Here is a 24,439-nt window from a genome sequence, read left to right as displayed (position 1 = left end):
ACATGAAAACCATATTTTCTACTGATAGCTTGAGCTGTGATTTGAAAAGAGTAAATATGGCCTTCTATCCACAGGGTCTGCTTCCCCTCTTTCCCCAGACATTAAAGTGACTTATAATTACCTCTCTTAAGCTGAGTTCTGGAAGAATAACAGTGATTCAAAAGCACAGTGAAGTGCTGCTGAAACGCAGGGTCTATTTACTGCTATTGTATCCATACTCTTAAGATCAGACCCTCACTGGATGTGATAGAATAGAAGAAACGATGGTGCATTTCTAACTGACAGTAGCACTTCTTAGGAATTGTTAGGGCAGGAACTGGAAGCGAAATGGTTCTCAGAAATATAAGATTCCAGCATAAATTCAATTTTTAAAATGCCTTTAGCTCCAATAAAATCAGAGTCACGGTATAAAAGCCAGAGAGCTCTGTACTTTTGCGCTGTTGATATACTGCTGTTGTCCGCTATCCCCAAACTCTTACTATGTCCTGAATTCTAAAGACATTTAATTTCACCCACTTCACTGAAAGACTCTCATTCACCCATGCCTCCCTGGGGCTAACTCTACTCAAGTGCATTATGGGAAGCCTTTACCTCTGGAAGCATCAGCTACTCACTGTTGCTTCAAGGAAAATGAGAAGCTTAATGTAGGTCTCCCTGTTGGAGTGTCAAAGTTTGTGAGTTTCCTATCCATATTTCTTTAGTTTATAGTTTTCAATTACAAAAAAATAAAGGAAGGAAGAAGAAAGGAAGGAAGACAGAAGAAGGAAGGAAGGAAGAAAAGAAAAGAAAAGAAAAGAAAAGAAAAGGTCTGGAGTGCAAAATAAAGTTCTCTTCTTTGTTCTGTCTCCTATGCTTGCCCATTCTGGGTCCCCAGAAGTAGGAAAGGCTAAGGAAACAGCGTGTAGTACTGCTGCTCTGAAATTTTTTTTTTTTGAACATTGGTAACCAGAGCTGTCATTCTGCATGAGGAAGCAATTTTAGAGCACTGTCAAGGTAACACAAACAGCCTAGGGGGAAATCCATCCTTTGCTGTGTGTATTTACCCTTTGGAGGCCACAAGCTCACGATCGCGAGGTAATGTACAGCCCAGAAGCATATTTTGTTTGGCTTATCCACTATTTTTAAAATACATGAATTAAATTGCTTAACATTTAAAAGTTAAGATATTTCGCCATCAAATCGGGGATCAGGTGAACTTGAGCAGAGGATCACCTAATACATTCCTATCGGGCAACAGTTGGCTAGAGTCAAAAGCAGTGGTCCCATAAAGACACTGCCATTTGCTAACCACACACACACACACACACACACACCACCACCACCACCACCACCACCACCACCACCACCATCCTGTGTTCCTCTTGTCTCACAGATATTCAGCTGTGATAAAACTTGCATCACCAGTTTGTTCCTATGGACATTTGAGTTTGAAATCCCATGCACTGAGTATAAGGTTTGAGAACTTAAAATGGTGACCATGTCATTCATTGCCCAAATAAGGATAATTTGCAAGCAAACATTGTTGCCTGTTAGTAATTACATCAACACCATGGGCATAAATCAGAACTCTCTCAGAAAAACACGATGTATATACACCGTAACATCCCAGCTTTTCTACCTACTATGAGAAGACTGAGACCAGGAAAGGGAGGGATTTGCCTGAGGTAGCCACCACGTAAACCAATGTCACAGCATCCCTGACTGCCTTGACTCCCGCTCCAGTGTTTTTATGACATAACAAGTGGAGTAAGTGTGAAAACCATATCCTCTTTGGCTGTATGGATGCGTTACAGTTAATAGCTATCCTAACCACAGGTGGTGTCATGTATCAGTAATCAAAGCCCTCAAAAGGCAGAGGGGGGAGCATCATGACATGCATGCTAGACTGGGCTTCATAGCAAGTCTCCCTCTCCAGAAACCCCGAATGAATGAATGAATGAATGAATGAATGAATGAATAAAAATTATATGTATAAACACACATACCCACCTATATACCTTCTATAAATAATATGGCTAACGTCATGAGACAGCCTACAAATTGGTAGCTTATATAAAGAGTAAATTTATATCATGGTTCTAATTAGTCATGTGGCCCACAGCACACCTGGTAGACTTAAGATCTGCAGAATAAGCATGAACACAGATTCTCATTTAACTAGATACAATATGTATACCAACTGATTGTCTGGGGAGGAAGACACAACGAAAATCTACCATCAAACGTCTGATAACTGTTATGTTAACAAATCTTGCTTACTCCTCTCTTGGTCATTGGCTGTCATATGGTAATGAACACTACGTATGCGTGAAAGAGACATCTAAGGTCCCAATTTCTAAAGTCCTTGACCATCTGTTTATCCCCTTGTTGAGTTTCCAAGACATATTTTTAGAGAACATTCCGGATGAGATCAGTGTGTGCTTTTAATCACGTGCTCAGAATTTGGGCTCAGACTCCATGGCGTCTCTTACCTAGGGAACTGTGTAAGCCTTGGGGGACACCTTTCTTTTTTTCTTTTGTTCATCTCTCATACAATACACTCTGATTGCAGTTTTCCCTCCCTCTACTCTTCCCAGTCCTCCCCACCACCTTCCCTCTCCCCCAGATCCTGTTTCCCTTAAAAAAAAAAAAATCAGGCCTCCCAGGGATATCACATAACAAGTTACAATAAGACTAGGTGCAAACCCTCATATCAAGGCTGGGTGAGGCACCCCAGTAGGAGGAAAAGGGTCCCAAGAGCAGATAAAGAATCAGGGACAGCCTCCCACTCTTAAGAGTCCCTCAAGAACACCCAGCTAACAGGTATATGTGCAAAAGACCTAGCTCAGACCCGTGTAGGGTCCCATGATTGTCACTTCAGTCCCTGTGAGCCCCTATTCTGTGGGCTGTGTTCTCTTGGCAGGACACCTTTCTTAATGCCCATTTGGCTTTCCTCCTAAGAGACCTTGCAAGTCTCAGAACCACCTTCCCATGTCAGCTGTGCAAAAATGGAGGTTCAAGAAGAGAGCTCTTCTCGCCAAGGCTTGCTCCAGCAGAGCTGTGCTAAAGCATCAGCCAATGATAATATTGCCTTGGAATATGCATGTAGCTTTCCAAATGTGGACCTGTCACCCTTGCAGGAGGCTTGACCAGGATGCATGTTACCATGGTACCCTCTTGCTCTTGTGGAACAAAGATTGCTTTCTCCTTACTCGTTACTGTTTTTCCTCAGCTGCTGGATCCTCCCATAGTGCCCCATAGTGCCTTTCCCCCTTTGACCTTTGTCAGAGCTGCTTTTCAGTGCACTTCCTTATAGAAGAAGAAGACAAGTGACCAGCTATGATTTTAAGACTCAAAATGTAAAACACACATTTTTTTTTCTATACTTGATCTTAACCAAAAGGCTGGGAAGCAATAAAGTTGTTTTCTAGATGAGCAAAATCCATGTGCACATGTTTTGTTTTTATATGGCTGTAGGACTATGGATGGATGGAAAGCTATAGCGCTGTGTGTGTGTGTGTGTGTGTGTGTGTGTGTGTGTATGTGTGTGTGTGTGTGTGTGTGTTCAATCTGGACTAACATAACTTGCAAATATACCTCTTGTTGCATCTAGTTAAATGAGAGCATTCATTTATGCTTACTGTTTAGAGCTGTGTTTACCTACAAATGTTTTACGCATCTCTAGATATGTTGTGGTCCAAGTCATTAACTAGATTCATAATGGAAAATCATCCTTAGTATAAGCTACAACACTGTGGGCTTATAGAAATATGATGTTCAACAGCTACAGGTGGTTACAGAGCCCTTGAAATGACAATGTTGTGGATGCTGGCATAAGTGAAAAAAATGATATTAAGTTAATTATTTGTTTGTCTGTACATTTTTTATGTTATTAATAGAAAAGCTAAAATTACCCATGTTGTTGGCATTGTACCATCATTGGATGGAGCTGTCCTGGAGATGTTTGCCATGTGTTGATGTAAAAAAGGATTCAGTTGCATGCCTTAGCTGTATCACCTTTTATCATCACAAGACAGAGAGGAAGGGCGATTGCTTCTTGATCCTGGTACAGCTCTCTGTTTTGTTAGCAAAGCTGTAGGCTGATAGTGATACCACAGGGCTTTCCCTTGATATATGAATCTGGTGAACCACACAGAACATCTCCTGTAAGTCTGCTTCACCTCCTCCCTCACATCGCCTAGCATCGTATTTCCTGTGCAGCTCTTCACTTCCCAGAAGCCTTGAGAAGCACCTGTTCTGACACAGTCTTGAAGTTTCTATGCAATATCACACAGAAGGCACTCGAGTACATGCAATGCCAGCTGTGGGTACCATATGGGAAAACCATACCATATACATATGTACCAAGTATTTCTGAAGCCAGAAGGAGTGTAGAGAAGTGTGTTGCCGGTCTAGCGTTATCTTTTCATTGCCTTTGAACATTTTAATCATTGAAATATCTTTAAGCCATAAATAGAATCATGTGGCTGGTTAATTCTAAGTTAAAACCAAATATGTACTTTTGTTTTTATATGGACATGGGGCTGTGTATGGGTTGTATGAAAATGTAGATTGAATGTTTAGATACAGATGGGTTTGACTTTCCACTGAAGTGCGTGGAGAAGGCTGTGTGAATGCTTGGAGCTGGTGCATGTCAGTCTGCTCAAGCACTGTTCCTCATACGGAGGCAGAGATTTCCTCTTCTTATAAATAGTCAGAGATAAGGTCCCCCTTTCTGCTTCCACCTAGGATAGGTGCACCCTTCCCCCCGATGGCTGCCAGAGGCGCTTGGTATAGTCATCTCTTTACGAAGCCTGGCCTTGATGTGCCTCCCCCACCACAGAGCATACAGAGCAATGGCCCTGTGAGCATGGCACAGCCAGGAACAGGGCTGCGTTTCCCTTTGGAGTAACCTCTTTCCTTCTTCTTTCCCTTCTGCTTCTTCTAGGCAGGACAGGGCTGCTTGCTGACCTCTTGCCCAGCTTCGCTGTGGAGATTATGCCAGGTATCCGGCCATTTAACTCTTTATCTGCTGTCACTCCGTCTGTCTGCTTCTGCGTTAGTCACTAATTACTGGTTTGTTTTTTGTTTTGTTCTGTTTTTTGGTTCATTCATCTACATAATGTTCATTGTCTTTCTCCAGGATGAACTAATCCCCTTGGATAAGCCTTTTGTATGCCTTCTGTTCCTAGGTCCTAAAAGAATAATGAGAATTAAGAATAGTGGAAACAGGGCCCCAGTCCCTTGGTGTCCTGCCTGCCACATCATTGGTTATCTTAAGGCTCATCTCAGGATCTCACATAGCTACCCAGATAGCTATGTGCCTTTCAGTATTATTTATTTGTATTCCTTATTTCCTAAATTATATGCTCATTCACTCTTATGCAATTATGGTACACTGACGTGCCTTTTGTAACATTACCAAAAAAATATATTTTTTAAACCTAGGAAGGTCAGGTCTTCCTTCTTCCTGCCAAAGCATGAATTCACAGACCTGTACTTGTATATTTAGACCCTGGAAATCCCTAGGCACCCATGGACCATATGTCAAGATCATTTGCCTCAAATACATGGCTGCATCTTTTCATGTAGCTTCAGGTGACGGTCCCAGCCACACAAACCAGTCTGGTGTTGAACTGTAGCTTGCAATTGAAGGAGGTTCAGGGAAAACTAAAAATGAACTATAGAAAAGATGATACTCGTTAAAGGGATGGCAAAGGGAATAATGAGGTTTGATTTCTGCCAGATCTGCTAGGTCTTCCTAATAGAAACAGAGAGATAGAACATATCCCTGGTCATTGGAGTTTGGTTGATTGAAATTTTAATAAATGTCCAGAGTCTTCAAAATCCAGCTCCACTAATTGTTCTTCTGTGAATTCATCCAGCCCTTGACCTTTAGTTGGCCAACCAGACCCAGACCTTTTCCTTATTGATGTAGCCCTCAAGGACACCGAGAGACATTCTCCTTGGAACCGCCCTTATCAAGTGTCCCCTCAACTTTTAAGCGTTTATTTACACAGATAAAAATGTCACATCTAATGTTTCAAAGTAAAATATTGTATCTCCCAAGTCTGAGAGAGAGTTTCTGTATTTTATGTTCAGTCCTGTTCACCTTAATTTCCCTCTCTTTGACTCCAAGAACACTTTCACTGATTTCTTTATTTATTTACCTATTTATTTACCCATTTACTGAGAAGGGGTCTTGCTACTGTAGGCTTGGCTCATCTGGTAGACTTGCTGTGCAGCCCAGGCTAGCCTTTAAATTCAGAGCAATCCTCTCTCTGAAGAAAGCACTCTTCCAAGTGTTGGGATTACAGGCAAGCATGGCCAAACCAAGCTCAGACAGCATTCTTTTGTTTCTCAGGATAACTTGCTAGTCTTTTTTTCTGTAACTGCTTCTATTCCTATAGTTGGCCGAAGCCACCTCCGGGATAAACCCCCACCTTGTTGCTTACAAGGCTTAGGCTAAACCTCATGCTACTTATTATCCTCAACAAGAATGTTCTCCTCACAGTTCAAGTCAGACACAAAGCCTTCTCAGTCCCTAGTTGAAGAGAGGTTAGCCTGCACTTGAATGTATTGCTGATGGATAAGTGGGGGCCATTCAGAAAACATGAGCTGCTTATTTTCTTTCTAAGGAAATGATGTTCCATCCAAAGGTCAAATGACTCAACCACTGTCATAAAACTCTTACATGTAAAAATTACGTTCTCAAGTTCCCAAATGAACATTCATTTAATGGAAGGGATAGTTAATAACCAAGCTTTAAGAAGAACAATGTCTACGAAGGCTCATTCTAAAGGGATTTGGAGTGGGTGGCTTTCAACCATTTTGATCTATTGGCTTTTAAGGAAAACGTGGTTCATAGCAGTCTGTCCAAGTCTCCAGGAAAGACATGGACTCATCCCCAAGCCCAATAGTATGACATTGAGACAAGTCACCCAAGAGTCACAGTCACTTTTATGTAAGCCAGATAGAATTGCTTCCTTTTGAATCTTTTGGATGAGCAAATTAGAGAAAATTCATGTTCAGCCTCAGACAGAGCTATGAAAATTATAGAAGTTGACAAACATATTAGCTAAGCTCATTTCAGCCTGAGTGCTCTGAGCCACCTAATTTTTGGCTATGATGGCGGGCTGGCACGGTCATTTTGAGTGTAATCAAACCAAACCCATACCATGGGAAGGGAGCTATATCTTCTCTATTTGAAGCTATGCCTCTTTGCTCCCCTCCCACTAATGATGGATCGTTATGGAGGTTTAAGCAAGAGTTTTGGATCTCTGCCCCAGTGCTGATGACAGGAAAGCTGTCCCAGGAAAGCAGATGAATGCACACTGGGCCTGGACCACATAGAGGTGATCTATGTAGGCCACGAAGGCACATGGCCCTTCCCCACCTCAAGATTTACAGATTTTGTTTGTTTGAGGCAGGGTCTCACTTTGTAGCGCAGGTTGCTTTGATCTCTCTGTCTCAGCCTTCTGAGTGCTGGAGCTATAGGCATGGACCACCGATTAGGGCAAGGACCTTTCACTTACAAACAAGATTGGTTTCATTATAAAAGACAAGCGTTTTCAGGATCCACCAGTTAGGGGCCCAGCACGCAAGACCCCACCCCCCAGCTTTTGCCCTGCCTTTATTCCGATAGAGTCAACAGTTGAACATTTTCTCCAGTTCAGAACCCCAAAGTCTCCAGCCACAGGGCTGGTGACTTGATGCACCCCAAGAGATACAGGCCGCCTGATTTATTTTTCCCTCTGTGGCCTGGCATTTCTCACTCCGAGTTCTTCGTGAGTCTGGGGCCTCTCTGTCCTAGTTAGATGCCCTTTCTTCGCAGGCTCTTCCCGCTCACCTCTTTTGCAGGGAGACACCCACCATGTATGCCCTGTCCTGAAGGGCCTGCCTCGAGTAGATCTCTTTGTACATCCTTCCAGAGTGGGTGTTCGTTGGCCTGGTGATCCTGGGGATCCTCCTCTTCTTCGTGCTGGTGGGGATCTGCTGGTGCCAATGCTGTCCCCACAGTTGCTGCTGCTACGTCCGCTGCCCGTGCTGCCCGGAGACCTGCTGCTGCCCTCAGGCCTGTGAGTAGGGATCTGTGGGGGGAGGGGAGCAAGCCAAAGGAATGTCGCTGCCCTTCCATCCGACAGCCATGTGCCCTAAGTTCCTCCTCCACCCCTCACCTCTGGCTTCAGGGAAGACCATCCTTGTTCCCTGCCTCAACTCCATGCACACCTGCATGCTCTTCATGCATACCCATCACGCATTCCTAGTGTTCATGGACATTGCAGATTAAAGGAAGGGCAGGGTCAGGATGGCGGAGTTGTGGGGCAAAGCTGTGCCCTCCCCTTGGAGCGTTCAAACAGAGAAACCCTGCGCTGGCCAGTCTCCTCGAATGCAGAGAACACCTTCCCTTTATAAACCAGAGTATAAAAACTGACTTTTCGGCACCACCCAGCAGACATCGGTGAATTTTATTTACCCATAGGGTGAAAATGGGCACAGGAAGGGATCAGTCCAAATTTGGGGATTCACAGGAAGTTTGGCTTACTGGCCAAGCCCATGAAGACATTGAGTTTGATGTCCCAACCATAAACTGAATACATCTTGAAAGAGAGAGGTACACTCTATCTTTAGAATCTTTAGGAGTGAAACAGTGTCAGCAGGAGCGAGGCTACTGGCTCAGGGGCCACGTGCATACCCAGTGCTTGCTTCGTTCCTCCTGGAAGCATCCCTGAATGACCCCTTTGCTAGCCCCCTCTGGAGGGACCACAGTAGCTTCTACTCAGGGCAGTCCCAAGTGGAGATGCTGCCATGACAGCTCCTCGATCCACCTCAGCGTTGTTCAGTTGCCTGATTCTGAACACTGCCATTCCTCACATTGCTGCCTTTTTCGTGGAGCTGGAGGAATCCGGGGGTGGGGTGGGGGTGGTTCTAATAATTCCAGTGAACCAGTTCAGCCCTGGAAGAATGAATATACGTTTGTCTAGGAGCTCCCTTGAAATAATGGAACCTCAGGGATTCCGGGCACGAGGGTTGTGGAGGGCGGGACTACATAATCTCTCTTGCTCTTCATCTCCCTCCACAGTGTATGAAGCAGGGAAAGCAGCCAAGGCCGGGTACCCTCCCTCTGTCTCCGGTGTCCCTGGCCCCTACTCCATCCCCTCTGTCCCTTTGGGAGGAGCCCCCTCTTCTGGCATGCTGATGGACAAGCCGCATCCGCCTCCCTTGGCACCAAGTGACTCCACGGGAGGAAATCACAGTGGTAACTGTAGCCCCGCCCCACCCCATCCCAACCCCTCCTCATTCCTTGCTGATGAGGACAGCCAGTTCTTCAGTAATGTATCTCTGGGAAAACAGCAATCTCCGGTCCAGAAAGGGGGCCCATCCAGCTGAGGCAGATATCTTTTGGGGGGTGCAAATCAGGCTTTTCAAGGGTTACAGGACACTCTGGCCCTTGTTTTCCTTTTAGTGCTCTAAGACTATAAGAAGGAGTTTGCCATTTAAACGATGGTCATGTGGTTAAAAGTGATCTGATGCCCACCTAGTATTCAGGACTGTATTCAGCAGTGAGCTGGACAGTAGACCGTGGCGAATAAGGAGGGAATGGATTGGAGTTATTACAGCGTCTTCATGGAGGCGATGAGATCTGAACTGGACCAGGAGGGATGAGGAAGATTTAAGAAAACTGTGTGGCTGCTGACTGTCCCAAAGAAGCGAGGTCGGTAGTAGAGTGAAATCCCAGAGCACACAATGTGAGCATTTAGGTGTCCAGCTGGTCAGATGGCCTGGGAAAACACAGAAGGATTTGATGGAGATCAGAGCGAGCCTTGTTACCTCTCCAAAAGAGCAAGTGAGAGCCGCTGTAGGCAGATTGCTGAGTGGAGAGCTGGCAGGTGGCAAGGTGGGAGAGGAGCTCAGAGATGGAGAACAAAGCTCTGAATACGTTGTTCAGTTATATGAGCATCTGGTTTATGATGGAGACAGTGGGAGTCGAAATGCCAAGGTAAATCTGAGAAATGCTTTGAAAGAACTGAGGTGTTAAAAAATGAAGCAGAGGAAGACTCCAGGATGGCCCCGAGTTATTCAGCACTACAGATCATAGGCAGAAATTCAGTATTTGGTAAAGAGGGCTGATTAGAGGGACAATCAGCTTTATTTGGGATAAGATGAGTATTTGGGGGGAGTAGAGGGCAAGGGGGCAAAGCAGAGTGGAGAGGTAGAGAGATGCTGGGAGGCAACCTTCTTGGAGGCACAGGATTACAAGGCTGCGGAGGTTAAGGCTGCATGCATAGCTGATTTTGGTGACTGTGGTTCGTATGTGTGGGAGGTGAGAAACGATAAGGGGCCCACATAATGAACCTCCAGGGCCTGGCTGCGGCAGGAGTGGATATCCTCAATGAGTAATTGGTATTTGTGTTTTTCTCTTCCCTGGAACTATTAGTAGAATTCTGACGTCTGGGAATGAGTCACAACTGAGAAGGAGAAGCTAATGATCAAGGACCTGCAGAGAAAGCAAAAGATAGACAGCATAGTCCGTTTCCCTGAAGGAAGGATGGGCACAGGAAAGAGTGGAGCTTCACGCGTACTCAGTGGCTGCTTTCCCTTTACACCAAAGTTCCTTCTTCCCGTCTTACCTGAACTCACCTTACTCTTTAGTTAACAGATTATCACAATAAAAGAAGTCTTATCTAGCAAGTATTTCTTCTTTTTCTTTTTCTTCTTCTTTTCCTCCTCCTTCTTCTCTCTCTCCCCCCACTCTCTTTTTCTCCTCACCCTCCCCTCCCCTCCCCTCCCCTCCCCGAGGGGCTAACTATGTAGCTTTGGCTAGCCTGGAACTTTCTATGTAGAACAGACCGTAATACAGTTCTATGTAGAACTGACCTTAATCTTTTCTCCATTCCTGCTTCTCACGGTTTTAATCATTTTGGCTGCATCTTATTAACCATATTAACCAACTGCATTTAGGAGCAGAAAAAAAAAATGTATCATGACAAGAATTCCCAAGACACGGTAGTTGCTGCCTTCGATGCTCACCTGTCTGGTGGCATCCCTGTAGGACAGAGTTCTTCCTGTGTTTTGTGCTTTCCTCTTTAGCCACATGCTTTGTCCCTTTGGCTGGCTCCCTTGATGACAGCAGTAGTTCTGGGCAGTAGATACCTTTGGAGAGACAGAGAGTTTGATCTTTGTGCCGCTTTTCCCAAAGCGAGAAAATGTTTTCCAGGAGCTCTTCCTTCTTCTAAGAAACCCTTTTCCAGCAATTTCATCTGGAAGAATTGTGTCCCATACCCATTGCTAAACCAAATGGGCTTGAGCTCACAAAGATTCACCTCTCAGGCCTAACAACTCCTCGCCTTGGAAGTGAGCAAAACTAGAGTTCATCCTATCAGCCGGGAAATAGAGGAAAGATGGCAACTAGAGCTGACCACAACTATTCCGAGACCATGTTGTCATGATACGTGTGTCTTGTAGCATCAGGACAGAGTTTTTTACAGTCCCTAAGTAGCACATTCCCAGACTCATGGGCGGTGCTATTGATGATGTTTAGCCAATTTTAGCTTAGTGAAGACAGATTGGGCCAATGTAGATTATTCTTTAAGGAACACTAGAAATGTTAAGAAACATTGATTTATAAAAATATGAATTCCACTTTTTTATATTTTTATACCACTCCAGCACCGGGCTAATCATCTGGAACAGTAACTCTCGGGATGCATTTGTACACAACACCGTTCTGAACGTTAGTTAGGAAAGACAGCGGCGATGAGATACGCAGAAAAGAGCGAGCCCCTCAGTCACCAAATGGGAGAGGAGAAGAGGCATGTTGATTTTTTTCACCCCGTTATTCACAGCCACTACTTAAGTGCCTCTCTGTTGCTGTGACAAAAGATGGGCATCTCCTAGGCTGTTCTGGATCCATCTTGGTCGGGTTCTCTGCTGAATACCCACACCTCGTCTGGTTCCCACCTCACAGCTCCAACCTTCTGTCTCAGAGTCTCTTTCCTTCCACCAGTCAAAACACGCTCAGGGCTCTGCTGCAGGAACACAACCCTTCGTAAACTACACTGATGTTGTTTGTCCAGTCCTTCTCTGCTCCTCGCACCCAGCCTTCTTGAGCGAGCTTTGAATGCCTGATGTGTCTGTTTCCTTCCCTCTCACCAACTCGGCTAACTTCCATCTTGGTCCCGCCTTGCTGCCCGGTGGCTAAATCCGATGGCAGCTTCTCAGCCCTCAACCTCTCTTGACTTATCTAAGATGCTGGGCACGCCTGATGCAATCATCCTTCTGTGCCTTTCTCACTCCTCCTCCTGCTTGTTTCTCTACCTGTTCCAACGGTGCTGCTTTCTTCCTCTCTGTGTCTTCCTGATGTTGGCGTTCCTGCTCTGTTTGTGGTCTGCTCTCTGAAAAATCCTGTCTACTCTCATAGCTTCAGCCATCATCCATCTGCTGATAATTCCCAGTCATGATTTTCCCATCTTCTCTTCTGCTGTTAAAGCCCACATATCCAACTGTTCTGAATGTCTCCAGGTTGATGTCTTATAGACATTTAAACCTTAACTAGGAAAACTCAGTCTAATGTTTCATCTTCAAACCAGAGTCTATATAACTTATCTTAGTTGGTAGCATCATTTTCTGCCTAGCGGCTCAAATCGAAAACAGGAATTCTACTCTTACTCTTTTTTTCACTTTTCTTGTCCAGTTGGTCACCAAGGCCTTCAGATTATACTTTCCCCTCGAATTGTCTTCTTTCCCTCCATCTCTACTGTAACTGTTGTGGTCCTCATTGCTACTACCTCCTGTCTGGCTTGCTAAAACAGCTCCTACCCCTCCTCTTGCCTTGCTTTAATCCATGTTATCCCAGTATACCTGAACTCCATTCATCCTTCTGACTAAAGAATCAAGTAGACAGGTAGGATTCTGAAGTGTCATTTTAAACCTAATAGAGGTGTGTGTCTATATATATGCCTACTGTATGTACACAGAACAGGCAAATTTTAAGAATCACTTCTTTGAGCTGCTGTCACCCTGGGGGTGGAATCTGGCAGCTGTTCCATCATCCATAAACAGCCTTACTGAGCTCATTAAGATAGGACGGGAAGAACAAACGTGTGTCGATGGAAGTACACCTTGGAGACTGCCTGATGAGCAGGTTTTTTACGTCAGATTTGGGCTATAAATGGGGAAATTGAAAAATAATCCAACCTTGATTAGGTCAAAACAGTAGTGTAAATTCTTTAATAATAGGTTTTTGAGATTATGGCTTGGCATCACAGGGAATTTTCTAATGTCCTCTCTCTAGTAAAGTTAAAATTAGAAGATTAATAAGAGAGGGGCTGAAGTCTGGAGAGCCACGCAAACCAAAGGACTTGGACCAGGCTGAACTGGGAAACAGAAATAAATCATCAGTGACCCCGATCTGAAGCATCACCAGGAAAAAATCATTTTCTAAATACACTGGACTTCGGCCGATAGCCTAGGACATTTCTTACTAAAATACCACCACACTTCAAAGAGTTCTCTTGCCTTTAAATTATAGATAAAAACAACCTGATGCCATTCCATGAGGGTTTTCTGGATGGTTGTTTTGGTTTTCTTACTATATGACCTTGGATGGCTTCAAAAGTGTTATGTAGTCCAGGATAGCTCCAGCTCAGGGCAATCTCTGACCTCGGTATCCCATATATTGGGATCATAGGCATGTGCCCTCCATGGCTCTACATGTTTTCAAATCAAGGGATAATCTATAGCTTGGGCTGGTGACACACACTTATAACCCTAGCACTCAGGAGGCAGAGGTGAGAGGAGCCACAAGTTTGAGATCAACCTGGAATGTATAGCAAGTTCAAAGCCAGCCATTTAAAAAAAATTACAAATTTCACCTGCCCTCAAAGAAATGAGAAAATCATAGTCTAGCACGATGGTTACTGAAGTCTTGTTAAAGGAAATAAAATGGATAAGAAATACAGAGGAGGATATAGAGAAACTGTAATGCAATCAGAAGGGAAAAAAAATCACACTGTCGGAGAAGATGAGGAAAGGTTTTTCTGGTGACTCATATGCTCTTGAGCACATATGTGACACAGAGCCAGATTCTATGGAAATGCAAGAAGAATTTAGTGTGCTCTACAATCAAACTTGCAGCTTAACAATTTTATATAAAAATTCCACACCCTTTGAAGGGAGAATTGTCTTGATTTTTAGCAACTGACACTGAATGGATGGTGCACCCAAAGTCTGAAGAGCAATCATTTGCCTCTGTCTTTTGACAAATTAGAAGAGTTTAAACCTCTGAAGTCTCAAGGCTGCTGGGATGGAGGAGTCAAATGAAATATTCTGGCACAGTAGAGTCTCTTTTTCATGCCAGGATTGAAAGCTGAAACTATCCTCTTCCCATGAGGCTGTAGTTACTGTAACTTCCCAGAGATTGATAACCCGTGCACACAATCTCATCTGAGTCATAATGAGGAGTGTAATTTTTTCTAATGACACTGAAAACAATCTAAGCTCCTCCAGCTGTTGCTTGGCATAACCTTCCCCACCTCCATCTCCTCTCTCTCTCTCTCTCTTCTGGGAAACAGCTGGTACCTAGTTATATATAGCCTTCCCTAGCCCATGACCTTTATGTGGGTAGAGTGCTTCCCATATGAAAAATACCTAGGCAGAGCCAGGGCTGCAGGTGGAGGACACCCCCTCCCCAATGCTGGCATTCTTTCCTCAGAAAATGGCTGTCAGAGATGACAGCCACAAAACCTTCTTGCTTCCTCAGGCTACCATTCAAGCCCTTCCCTTCCTGATTAAAATCCTCCAGTAAATCACCCACATAGCTCCCTATACCATACTTTGTAACCCACAGAAACACTTGCTGGTCACAGTTTTTATTCATTCATTCACTCATTTAACCGTGCCTTCATCCATTCATTTGAACGTGCATGTTTTGAGTGTCTAAAATGTGCCAGGCTCTATGCCAGATACTAGAGATTTGTAGGTGAACAGAGAAATCTGGTAATTATCTTCATGGAGGTTATGGCCTATGGATTAACGATGGGAGGCGAGGATACACTTTCCAAAGAAGCCATGAACCGCTTCCATTCTTAGGTTGGGAGTAATTCAACAAATACGTAAAACACAGTCTTAGGCACATGGAAATCTTAAATTATAATATCTTCAAAAAATTCTTAAGAAGATTATAGACTTCTATATAAAGGACTTGGAACAAACTAGAATATATTAAGGCCTATAACACAAATTCAAATCAAATGATTTTTAAGTTGGGAAAAAGATTGGAACAGAAAGAGACAGAATCATAAGAACCAAAGGAAGCTCTTTGGATGAGGTGGCATTTTCAGTACCCCAGTTCATTATAGAGCCCTCAAGTGGCCCGCCCATTTGCCTTTAGTTGTCTCTCTCCTTGAAGTAATCCCATGGAAACTGAGTCCCGATGGCTCTTCATCTTCCAGAAGTCCCTCACTAAGCTTTACAGTATCACCATGCCCAGATCCCTGCTTCTCAGCTCTGCACCTCATCCATCAGACGTAGCTGCCTTGGTGCAGACATAGCAGCTCTGTGGGATAATTGTATTTTAATTGAACTGTCTGTACCACCCTGTAAATGCCTCTGCAGAGGTGGAAGAACGTGCAGCTTGATAAATAAAATCATTTCTGCTAATAATTCCGTTGGCACAGGCTTTATGGATGGATCTAACCTCTGGTAGAAGGAGTCACTGAAAACTATGTGCTGAAGACTCATTAAATTTTTTTTCTAAGTCATTTCACAATTTGAGATGGACATGGCCTGCCCAGTATTTTCTCACACAGAAAAATCTGTGCACCTGCAGGAGGGTGAGTGGGCGGCTTTTTCTCTTCCAGTGCTTGGATTGTGATTAGAACATTGTAGAACCTTATATTTTAATCTTCCATGTAAGTAGCTAGAGGTTGGGTGGTGGAGCTGTCCACAGAGCAATGCATCCAGAGACACGAAACACCACTTTTATTGAATGCATATACATCTCTGTATTCTCCGTATTTTTGTTGTGTGCACCACTTTGGGAACAGGTGGTGTTGGAGTGGGGGTTTTTGGCTACCCATTTTACATCCCTGCTGGGTAAAAGACAGGGAAGGCCATGCTGCATGCATTCACTCCCTGGAATGCTCCGAAGACCACACCTACTGCCTACTCTGGGCTTTACCTATCTTGCCTTCTTCATCTACGTCTTTAAAAACAACCACCCAACCAACCAACCAACCAACCGAAACCAAACATCACATCTCCTTCTACACTGTAGAGAGGTGCGACGCCCTAATCCAGGTAATGAGATCTCATGACTCAATGCCGGGCGCTGCCAACTATTCCAAGCCATGTTCTAAAATCCTCCTTCGCCAGAGTTGTTCAACCACCAAACGTGGCTGCCAGCTTGCATAGTTGTGAGGGACGAGCATCCTTGTAAACATTCGGCATAGTGCCTGGCACATTGCAGGTGTCCAGTAAGTATTGTCTACTTACCCTTCATGTCCCTTTCTCATCTTCATCGCCCTCCCCCCATTTATCCATTATGCCTCTTGTCTTATCACCCTTTGGGCTGGTGGAGTGAAAGTGATACAGGGCACGAACAGCATTTGTCTCTGGCAATGTGAGTAATGGAGACGTAGGAGATGGTTATTATTTCCCTTGCTTTAGTTTTGTATTTTTTTTTTTATTAAGCCCTGAAAAATAACACCTGTCTCTAACCACAAAGCAGCAGGTCGAATTAAATTAGTCACATCTAAAATATGGCATTCCTTTTTCCTAAAAGGAAAATGCTAAGGAAATACAAGGGAAGTACGATTAGAAATCCGTGGTGTCGCACAGCTTGTTTTGTGCTGCTGTGTATGTAGTTTAGAATCTAATATTAGCTCTTAGGCACGTACCATCCAGCTTAAGGGATTTTTTTTTTCGCCATCTCCCAGGCAACTAGAGGCTTTCAGTCTGCCTTTGTGATGGTGGGAGATCTGTCTTAAAGTTACCTGAGCTCCTACCAAGCGAAGGTGTGAACCTCATGCTGGAGAGGGACGTGTGCCCTAAACCTAGAACGGGGTCTCTTTCTCTTTAGTGTGACTTTGCTTCTCCAATGGAACTCAGAGGCTCTGCAGAGATGAGCCTTCGGTATAGCTGTAGGTCTGGCAACAGGAAGGAAGGGGTGACACATGACTCAAAGGACACTGCAGTGGGGCTTGGTCGCTGACCTCCAGTTTCTTTGTTCCTGATAGAGGATGACAAGTGTACCCCTACCCCCCATATATAAACTGTAGTTTATTATTTCTGGATGACTGCAAAAAGAATTGTCGTAACTGGGAACCATGTTTTCTGCTTAGTGAAAATGAGCGGAGGCCTCCTTTTCTTGACTGTACGTTTGTAGCTCACCCTCTTCCGCTTTCCTCCACAGTTCGCAAAGGTTACCGGATCCAAGCTGACAAGGAGAGAGACTCCATGAAGGTCCTGTACTATGTGGAGAAGGAGCTGGCTCAGTTTGATCCAGCCAGAAGGATGAGGGGCAGATGTGAGCATCTGTTAGTTTCATGTGATCTGTGCTTCATTAAGATTTGGTAGCTAAAGGGGACACGGGGTGGTTGGGGGTATGTGTGTGTCATGTCATCATATTTGAAGCACTGAGCCAGCAGGTGTGCTCGAAACACAACCACAGGAAGCACCTCTGAGAACATGGGAGGGACTAGAAGGGGCTTCCGGTGGGAAGGGTGGGGCAGTCACATGTGGCTTATGTTGTCTCCCTGTGGGGCGTTCTGTGCCGGTTGCTGTGGTCTAGTAATCCTGGGTTTAAAACGTTTCATTAGAACAGAGATACTGTTATAATGCGCACATAATACTCTTTAAGTAATACTCAAAATAGTTACTCAAGGTGTGAGATGGCTCAGTCAGTAGAGCCATTGCTGAGCAAGCATGAGCACCCGTGCTCTGGTCCCCAGCATGAGTGCAAGCATGTAGACCCATGTTCAGATTCCCAGCACCCGTGTAAAAGCTGGGCCAATAGATCACATTAATAACCCCAGCCCTGAGTTGGCAGAAACAAGCCAATTCCTGTCTCTCTGTGGATGACCATTTTAGCCAGCCAGAGAACTTCAAGTCCATTCAGAGACCCTTTCTCTCAACTAAGGTTGAGAGTATCAAGGAAGATACTATGTCAACCTATTTCATTTGCATATGTGAGCATCCTCGCTCACATGCGCGCACAGACACACACACACACACACACACACACACACACACACACACACTCAAGAAGTAGCTATTCAGTTTCAGCTTTCTCCAACCTGGAAGGCCCTCGCATTAAGCAACCCAGATGCTGACTTGCCACACGGAGGCTTCATTGAAAGTGAAATAAGAAGTCTGGTAAATGAGTCTAGGAAAAAGGGGCTGGCATGCCTCTGAGATGCCCAAACCACAGAGATTTCAGGGTGAGCAGAGAGGCTGGGCTTCTTGTCAAAGGAAGTTCTAATTACTGAGTCTGTTGGTGGCAGGCCCCCAACCCTTAACTTATCCACAGCCCTTGGAGGCTGCAGCTGACACTGCTGATTCTTCAGAGTGGATTCCAAATTACTGTCTATCATGGGAGGCAGAACGGGGCAGGTCTGACTCAGATGGGCTAATTATCAAGAGGGTGCTGGCAAGCCTGGTGGTGAGGTCACTAGGCACTTTCTTTGAACCTTCTTATTCTTCTTCTTGGAACCAACAAGAGACTTGATGGAGCTGTTGGGAAAACAGTTCCAGACTAGAGGAACTTTATTCAGATTAAGGACAACATATTCCACCCAGTTTACAATTCTAAATTCATCCTGTCTCTGCTGCAGCCATTGCTGTATCCTCCCACCGAAGGGACTATAAAAAGACCATCTCCAGATTGGAATGTCAGGAATGCAGATGTCACTGCACTTGACAAGCTGGTTGTAACAGTGTTGTCATGGATCTCTGTAAGGGGACAGAGAAGAGAGAGAGTCCCAGATCAAATGAGAAGCATGGGCAAGAAATCCACTAGTATCACGGCTTAGAGGAACAGTGAATAACGAGGATGGAAAGTAAAGAATGGACTTGAGTGTATGTGGCATCTCTTGGCTGAACTACCTTGATCCCAGAGGTGTTCAGGAGCTGGTCTCAGTGTGGTGGAATCTTAGAATGGAAAGAGATCTTTGCGGTGTTCAGATGAGGGAGGAGAAGCAGCTCTGGGGTGCAGTAAAGGAATTAGAGGAACTCAGGTGATTCCCAAGCTTGTGACTTACATACAAAAGCTTTTGAGCTAAACCTAAACTGGCCTCCTTGCCACCATACAACCAGTGGCAGCATGTGGGCCAGTGCCAAGACTGGCACCCAGACCACCTAGTACCTGCAGATTGACAGTACAGCAGCTGTGTGGAATGACGCAGGAATATAGTTCATTCTAGAGGTCTGGCTCTGTTCTGAAAAGCAGAGCAGACCATGGAATTGGGGCAGTCTTGAGAATCTCATTGTAAAATAGATTTTACCGTAGTCTCACAGATTCTGTAAGAATTGGGGATGTGAGGTCCACAGTCATGAATTCGCTGGTCACTGTGCTTCTCCTTTGTGATACCCCTTAAAAGTGGTAGCCACTCCTGGATGCTTATATTCTTGGAATGTCTAGAGCAGGAGTCTGCAAACAGTGTCTCCTGGACACAGGCATTTCAATTTCTGGGTTTTTTATTGGAACACAGCCAGGCTAATGCACTTATATATCTTCTATAACTTCTTTTGAATGGCAGAGCTGAATGGTTATAACCAGTGTGGCTTACGAAGCCTACAATGTTTATTCCCTGGCTGGTCCTTTACAGAAAATGTTGTTCTACTCCTGTCCCAGACTGGCAGTATTCCATGTCTATCAAGGGGTTGATGCTCATGTTCAACCTGGCAGAATGTTTAGTGTAATATACACCCTGTATAGCTTGTTACTATGAGTGGACAAATGCTGATAGTTCTTACCATCTGGGGAAATGAAAAAGGTCAAGTATTCCTCGAAATTTATGGAACATTCTGAGCCAACAATACTGTTTTGTGATGGTCTCATCAAGTGTGTTTTAAAGCTTTTTTTTTTTTTTTCCTTTGTGTCTACTAGGAAGCTGGAGTTCATGGGGATTGTGAGGGAACATTCTAGATTCTAACCAATAGTCTGTGAGCTGATTTAAAAAAAAATGGCCTAAGGGCTCAGTGTGTATGAGTGTTTGCTGTGCAGGCACAAGGACCACAGTTTGGACTCTGGCCTCTATGAAAAAAGCTGGATGTGGCTGCAGTTTCCTGTAACCCCAGCTCTGTAAGAGGGCAGAGAGAGGAGCACTGAGCATTGCTGGTCATGGCTTAGCTCCAAATTTAGTGAGAGAGTAAGGTAAACACATGAAGTCTTCTGGCTTCCAGATATATATACATAGGCACACACACACACACACACACACACACACACACGCAAACAGGCACGGCATAGTTTATCTCTTTAAGAGGTACACAAGACTAAATTTTTATTGTAATTTAATACCAAATGACCCCATAAGTAAATTGTGATTGTCGTGTGTGTTCAGTAAAACAAGACCAGGAGGTCCTGCTGTTGTACAAAATTCCTCTGCTTCTCCCAGTACCACAGGGGATGGAGGGAAGGCAGAGGGAACCTAGGATACACAGTTCTGCCTCCCACATCTAGTCTCGGCTCACCTTTCACTCAGAAGCAAGGACTTAAGCCAGTAAATGTTGTCTTTAATAATATTTTTGAAGTCTCAATGAAAATATCTAGAAAACAAGTGGATTTGGTTACCTTGCAAATAGGTTCATTAGGTTTGTTAAGTAAAATGAAATTCAACACATTTCTAAGATATACAAATAATCAAATTTTTTTGTTATTTTTTTTTTTCCAGCCCAGATAAAAATTCTGGTCCTAGGTCATAAGTGCTTCTGCACAAAGCTGCTTAGGAAAGGAGAAAGCTGTGACCAGGCACCTTTCTTACATTTTTTTTAGGGTCCCGGGGGACAAAAAGGTGAAGTCTGGCCACTCAGGACCACATACACAGTGCTTTGGGAGGGCGGGAACAAGGCTACTCAGCCTTGGGAGTAGATCTGGTGCTACTTGAACAGGGCATTACAGGTTCCTACATGTGTGTGGTCTAAACGGTGAGTGTTCGAAAATCACGTGTGCACATCCTCTCTACCTGGCTTCCTGCTCTCTGGGGAATGGAATGGCTGAAGGAGAGAGGAGTCCTCCTCCTCCTCCTCTCTCTCTGTCTCTCTTTTGAGACAAGGTCTCTCTGTGTAGCCTTGGCTGTCCTAGACTTGCCTTGTAGAGGAAGCTGGCCTCGAGCTCACAGCAATCCCCCTGCTTCTGCGTCCTGAGTGCTGGGTTCACAGTTGTGTGCCACCGCCCGGGCGTGAGCCTCTTCTAAAGTGTGATCTTGATGCTGGCTAGGCAGGCAAGTAGAGAAGGTGCTGTGTAGGAGTGACGGCTTTCCCCCTGCTCTTTGTCTCTTTGGCCCAATGTGGCCGGGATCATTGAAGTTCATCACAGAAATTATACAGGACAGAGAAAAACATTTGAACAAGGGCGATGATGTACCAGGAGGCCAGCTGCAGGCCTCTGAGCTCTGGGAAGCCTGCCTTAGGTAGAACAAAGGCAACTGTCTTCCTGTTCCAAGAACAGCACGTAGGAAGCCGTCCTCGTCCTCTCCGTAAGCAAGTTGGGTTTGGGCCGGAGCCAATTCCTGCTGAGCTAGGCACACAGATACCACCTGTGCAGATCTCCAGCGCACACTGGTCAGGACCAAGACCCCCACCCTCCCCCAGGCAGGCATTTGTGGAGTGTGTGATCTCGGCCCCTCCCAGCATTCCCTTCCTCACACGTAGAAACCAGCGATGCCCGATTTTGTCCCCGCAGATAACAACGCCATCTCGGAACTCAGCTCCCTGCACGAGGACGACAGCAATTTCCGCCAGTCCTACCACCAGATGCGGAACAAGCAGTTCCCTATGTCTGGGGACTTGGAGAGCAATCCTGACTACTGGCCGGGCGTGGGAGGCAACAGTGGGACCAGCCGGGGGCCGGCCCTGGAGTATAACAAAGAGGACCGTGAGAGCTTCAGGCTCAGGTGATGGCAGTGAGTGGGTGGGTGAGGGGAGGGCACCGGGCATCTCTTCTAGGTTATTCTGCTACATCGCTTTCTATAGACTATGGGATGTCCCTTTCTTACACATAGTATAGCCTTGTGGTACCACACGTGAGAAGAAATCAGGTAAGGCTTTCGAAATGTTCATCTTAGGCCCCTTAATGAACGGGGACATTGATCTCTCCGTAAGCTCGATCCTATGACCTTTACAGATGCCCACCCGCCATCTCCATTGTCCTGATCGTTTGTCGTGTGAACGGCAGCCATGCCATCCTATTAACACTCTTGTAATTAATCCTTATACTTCTAGAAGGCAGCTACTGTTAAAGTTCCTGCTTTAAGGTGAGGAAACAAAGTTCCCGGTGACAAGTCCAAACAATGTTTAACAGTTTGTGTGACAGCTTCCTCCCTGCATGCCACCATCACCCATCGTCTGTCCTTGAGGGACAGTAGCCCCACCCCCGCTCCCAACCTCTCTTTTACCCACTGCAGAGGTCTCCTGGCCTCCTGACTTAACAGGTAACTTGGGCCCTGCCTCTGACAGAGGAACAGTCCTCTCTAGGTCACCAAATATTCCAGTCTGCTGGGTTGCTGTGGCTGTGAGGGTGGGTGGAGGCTCGTGGCTGTCAGCCAAGGGTCTCATCGTGATCAGAAGGTGATCTGTGCGGTTCGGCACCACGGAGATCGAAAGGTGTTTTCAGATACACAACTCCATCCGGGTCCTTCACACAAACTCCTGAGAGAGCCAGGGTTGCTCTCGCTGGACTTGCAGCTTAAAGGGTCATTCGTCTCGCTGGGTGGAGGGTTGAGGCCGGGCCCCTGGAGCTCTGGGGATGCCCTGCAAGGGATGCGTGCCCGCTCGGTAACCAGCAACCATCTGCCCCGCAGCCAGCCGCGCTCCAAATCCGAGATGCTGTCGCGGAAGAACTTCGCCACGGGCGTGCCGGCCGTGTCGATGGACGAGCTGGCGGCCTTCGCAGACTCCTACGGCCAGCGGTCGCGGCGAGCCAATGGCAACAGCCACGAGGCGCGGGCCGGGAGCCGCTTCGAGCGCTCGGAGGCGCGGGCCCACGGGGCCTTCTACCAGGACGGCTCGCTGGACGAGTACTACGGGCGCAGCCGCGGCCGCGAGCCCCCGGGGGACGGCGAGCGCGGCTGGACCTACAGCCCGGCTCGCCGCCGGCCGCCCGAGGAGGCGCCGCTGCCGCGCCTGGTGAGCCGGACGCCGGGCACCGCGCCCAAGTACGACCACTCGTACCTGAGCAGCGTGCTGGAGCGCCAGGCGCGGCCCGACAGCACCAGCCGCGGCGGCGGCGGCAGCCTGGAGACGCCGTCCAAGCTGGGCGCGCAGCTCGGCCCCCGCAGCGCCTCCTACTACGCCTGGTCCCCGCCCGCCACCTACAAGGCCGGGGCCAGCGAGGGCGAGGAGGAGGAGGACGACGACGCGGCCGACGACGACGCGCTGCCTCCCTACAGCGAGCTGGAGCTGAACCGGGGCGAGCTGAGCCGGGGCCCGTCCTACCGCGGCCGCGACCTGCCCTTCCACAGCAACTCGGAGAAGAGGAGGAAAAAGGACCCCGCCAAGAAAACCGTGAGGGTGCACCCCGAATCCTTCCCGGGGCCGGGGGAGGGGGGGTGTGAGGTTGCAGGGCCCCTGGCGGGAATATATGGGGTTGGAGGCCCAGAGAGAGGCGCCCAGGCGTCAAGGTCAGGTGGAGAAGGTAACCGTGGGGCCCTCAAGAGGTGAGGGAACGACGAAACTTTGGGGGGAGGGAGGTTAGATAGGGTTTCTCTGTGTAGCCTTGGCTGTCCCCGACTCGTTTTGTAGACCGGGCTGGCCTCGAAGTCACAGCGATCCTCCTGCCTCTGCCTCCCCGAGTGCTGGGGTCACCAGCACATCACACGCCACCACAATAAAACATTTTTTTAAGAGCAGGTAACGTATAGATGATGGTAGGAAAGCCCTTCAAATGGAGAGCTGCCCCGCCAGCCTTTACCCGGGTTTCTGCGGCCTGCATGCAAAATAACCTACGCGTGCTTCTGTGGCCCTTCCTCTCTCCCGGGAACACCGAGCTAATTGCAAAGGACAGCTTAGCCTCTTCCTGACTGTTGAATGAGTGAACGCCGGGTACAGCCAGCCTTGCACACCTGAAGGAGGCCTTCGCCTCAGCTCAGTTCTCTTGTACATGGGCCTGCACAGGCTCGTTCCCTTTCTCTGTAAATGCAACAGCAGTCTGTACAGTTATGTGTACCCAGCGGGGCACTGAAGTATTTCTACACACACACACACACACACACACACACACACACACACACACACACACACA

At 46.4% G+C, this 24,439-nt stretch overlaps 1 protein-coding gene across 1 annotated transcript in view; it reads left to right on the top strand.

Moving 5' to 3' along the window:
- The window catches only part of Ildr2 (immunoglobulin like domain containing receptor 2), a 55,090-nt gene that overhangs the window by 23,988 nt on the left and 6,663 nt on the right, over window positions 1-24,439 (top strand). The window contains exons 4-9 of the mRNA XM_055624433.1: window positions 4,928-4,984; window positions 7,911-8,057; window positions 9,062-9,238; window positions 17,393-17,506; window positions 21,884-22,094; window positions 23,001-23,703. Of these exons, the coding sequence (XP_055480408.1) occupies window positions 4,928-4,984; window positions 7,911-8,057; window positions 9,062-9,238; window positions 17,393-17,506; window positions 21,884-22,094; window positions 23,001-23,703 (1,409 nt within the window). The remainder of the gene's footprint in view (window positions 1-4,927; window positions 4,985-7,910; window positions 8,058-9,061; window positions 9,239-17,392; window positions 17,507-21,883; window positions 22,095-23,000; window positions 23,704-24,439) is intronic.

The sequence above is a fragment of the Psammomys obesus genome, unplaced genomic scaffold, assembly GCF_907164565.1.
Source record: "Psammomys obesus unplaced genomic scaffold, mPsaObe1.curated_primary_1811, whole genome shotgun sequence".
NCBI lineage: Eukaryota > Metazoa > Chordata > Mammalia > Rodentia > Muridae > Psammomys > Psammomys obesus.
The sequence above is the reverse complement of the archived record's forward strand: the minus strand, read 5'-3'. Positions and strand labels throughout refer to the sequence as shown.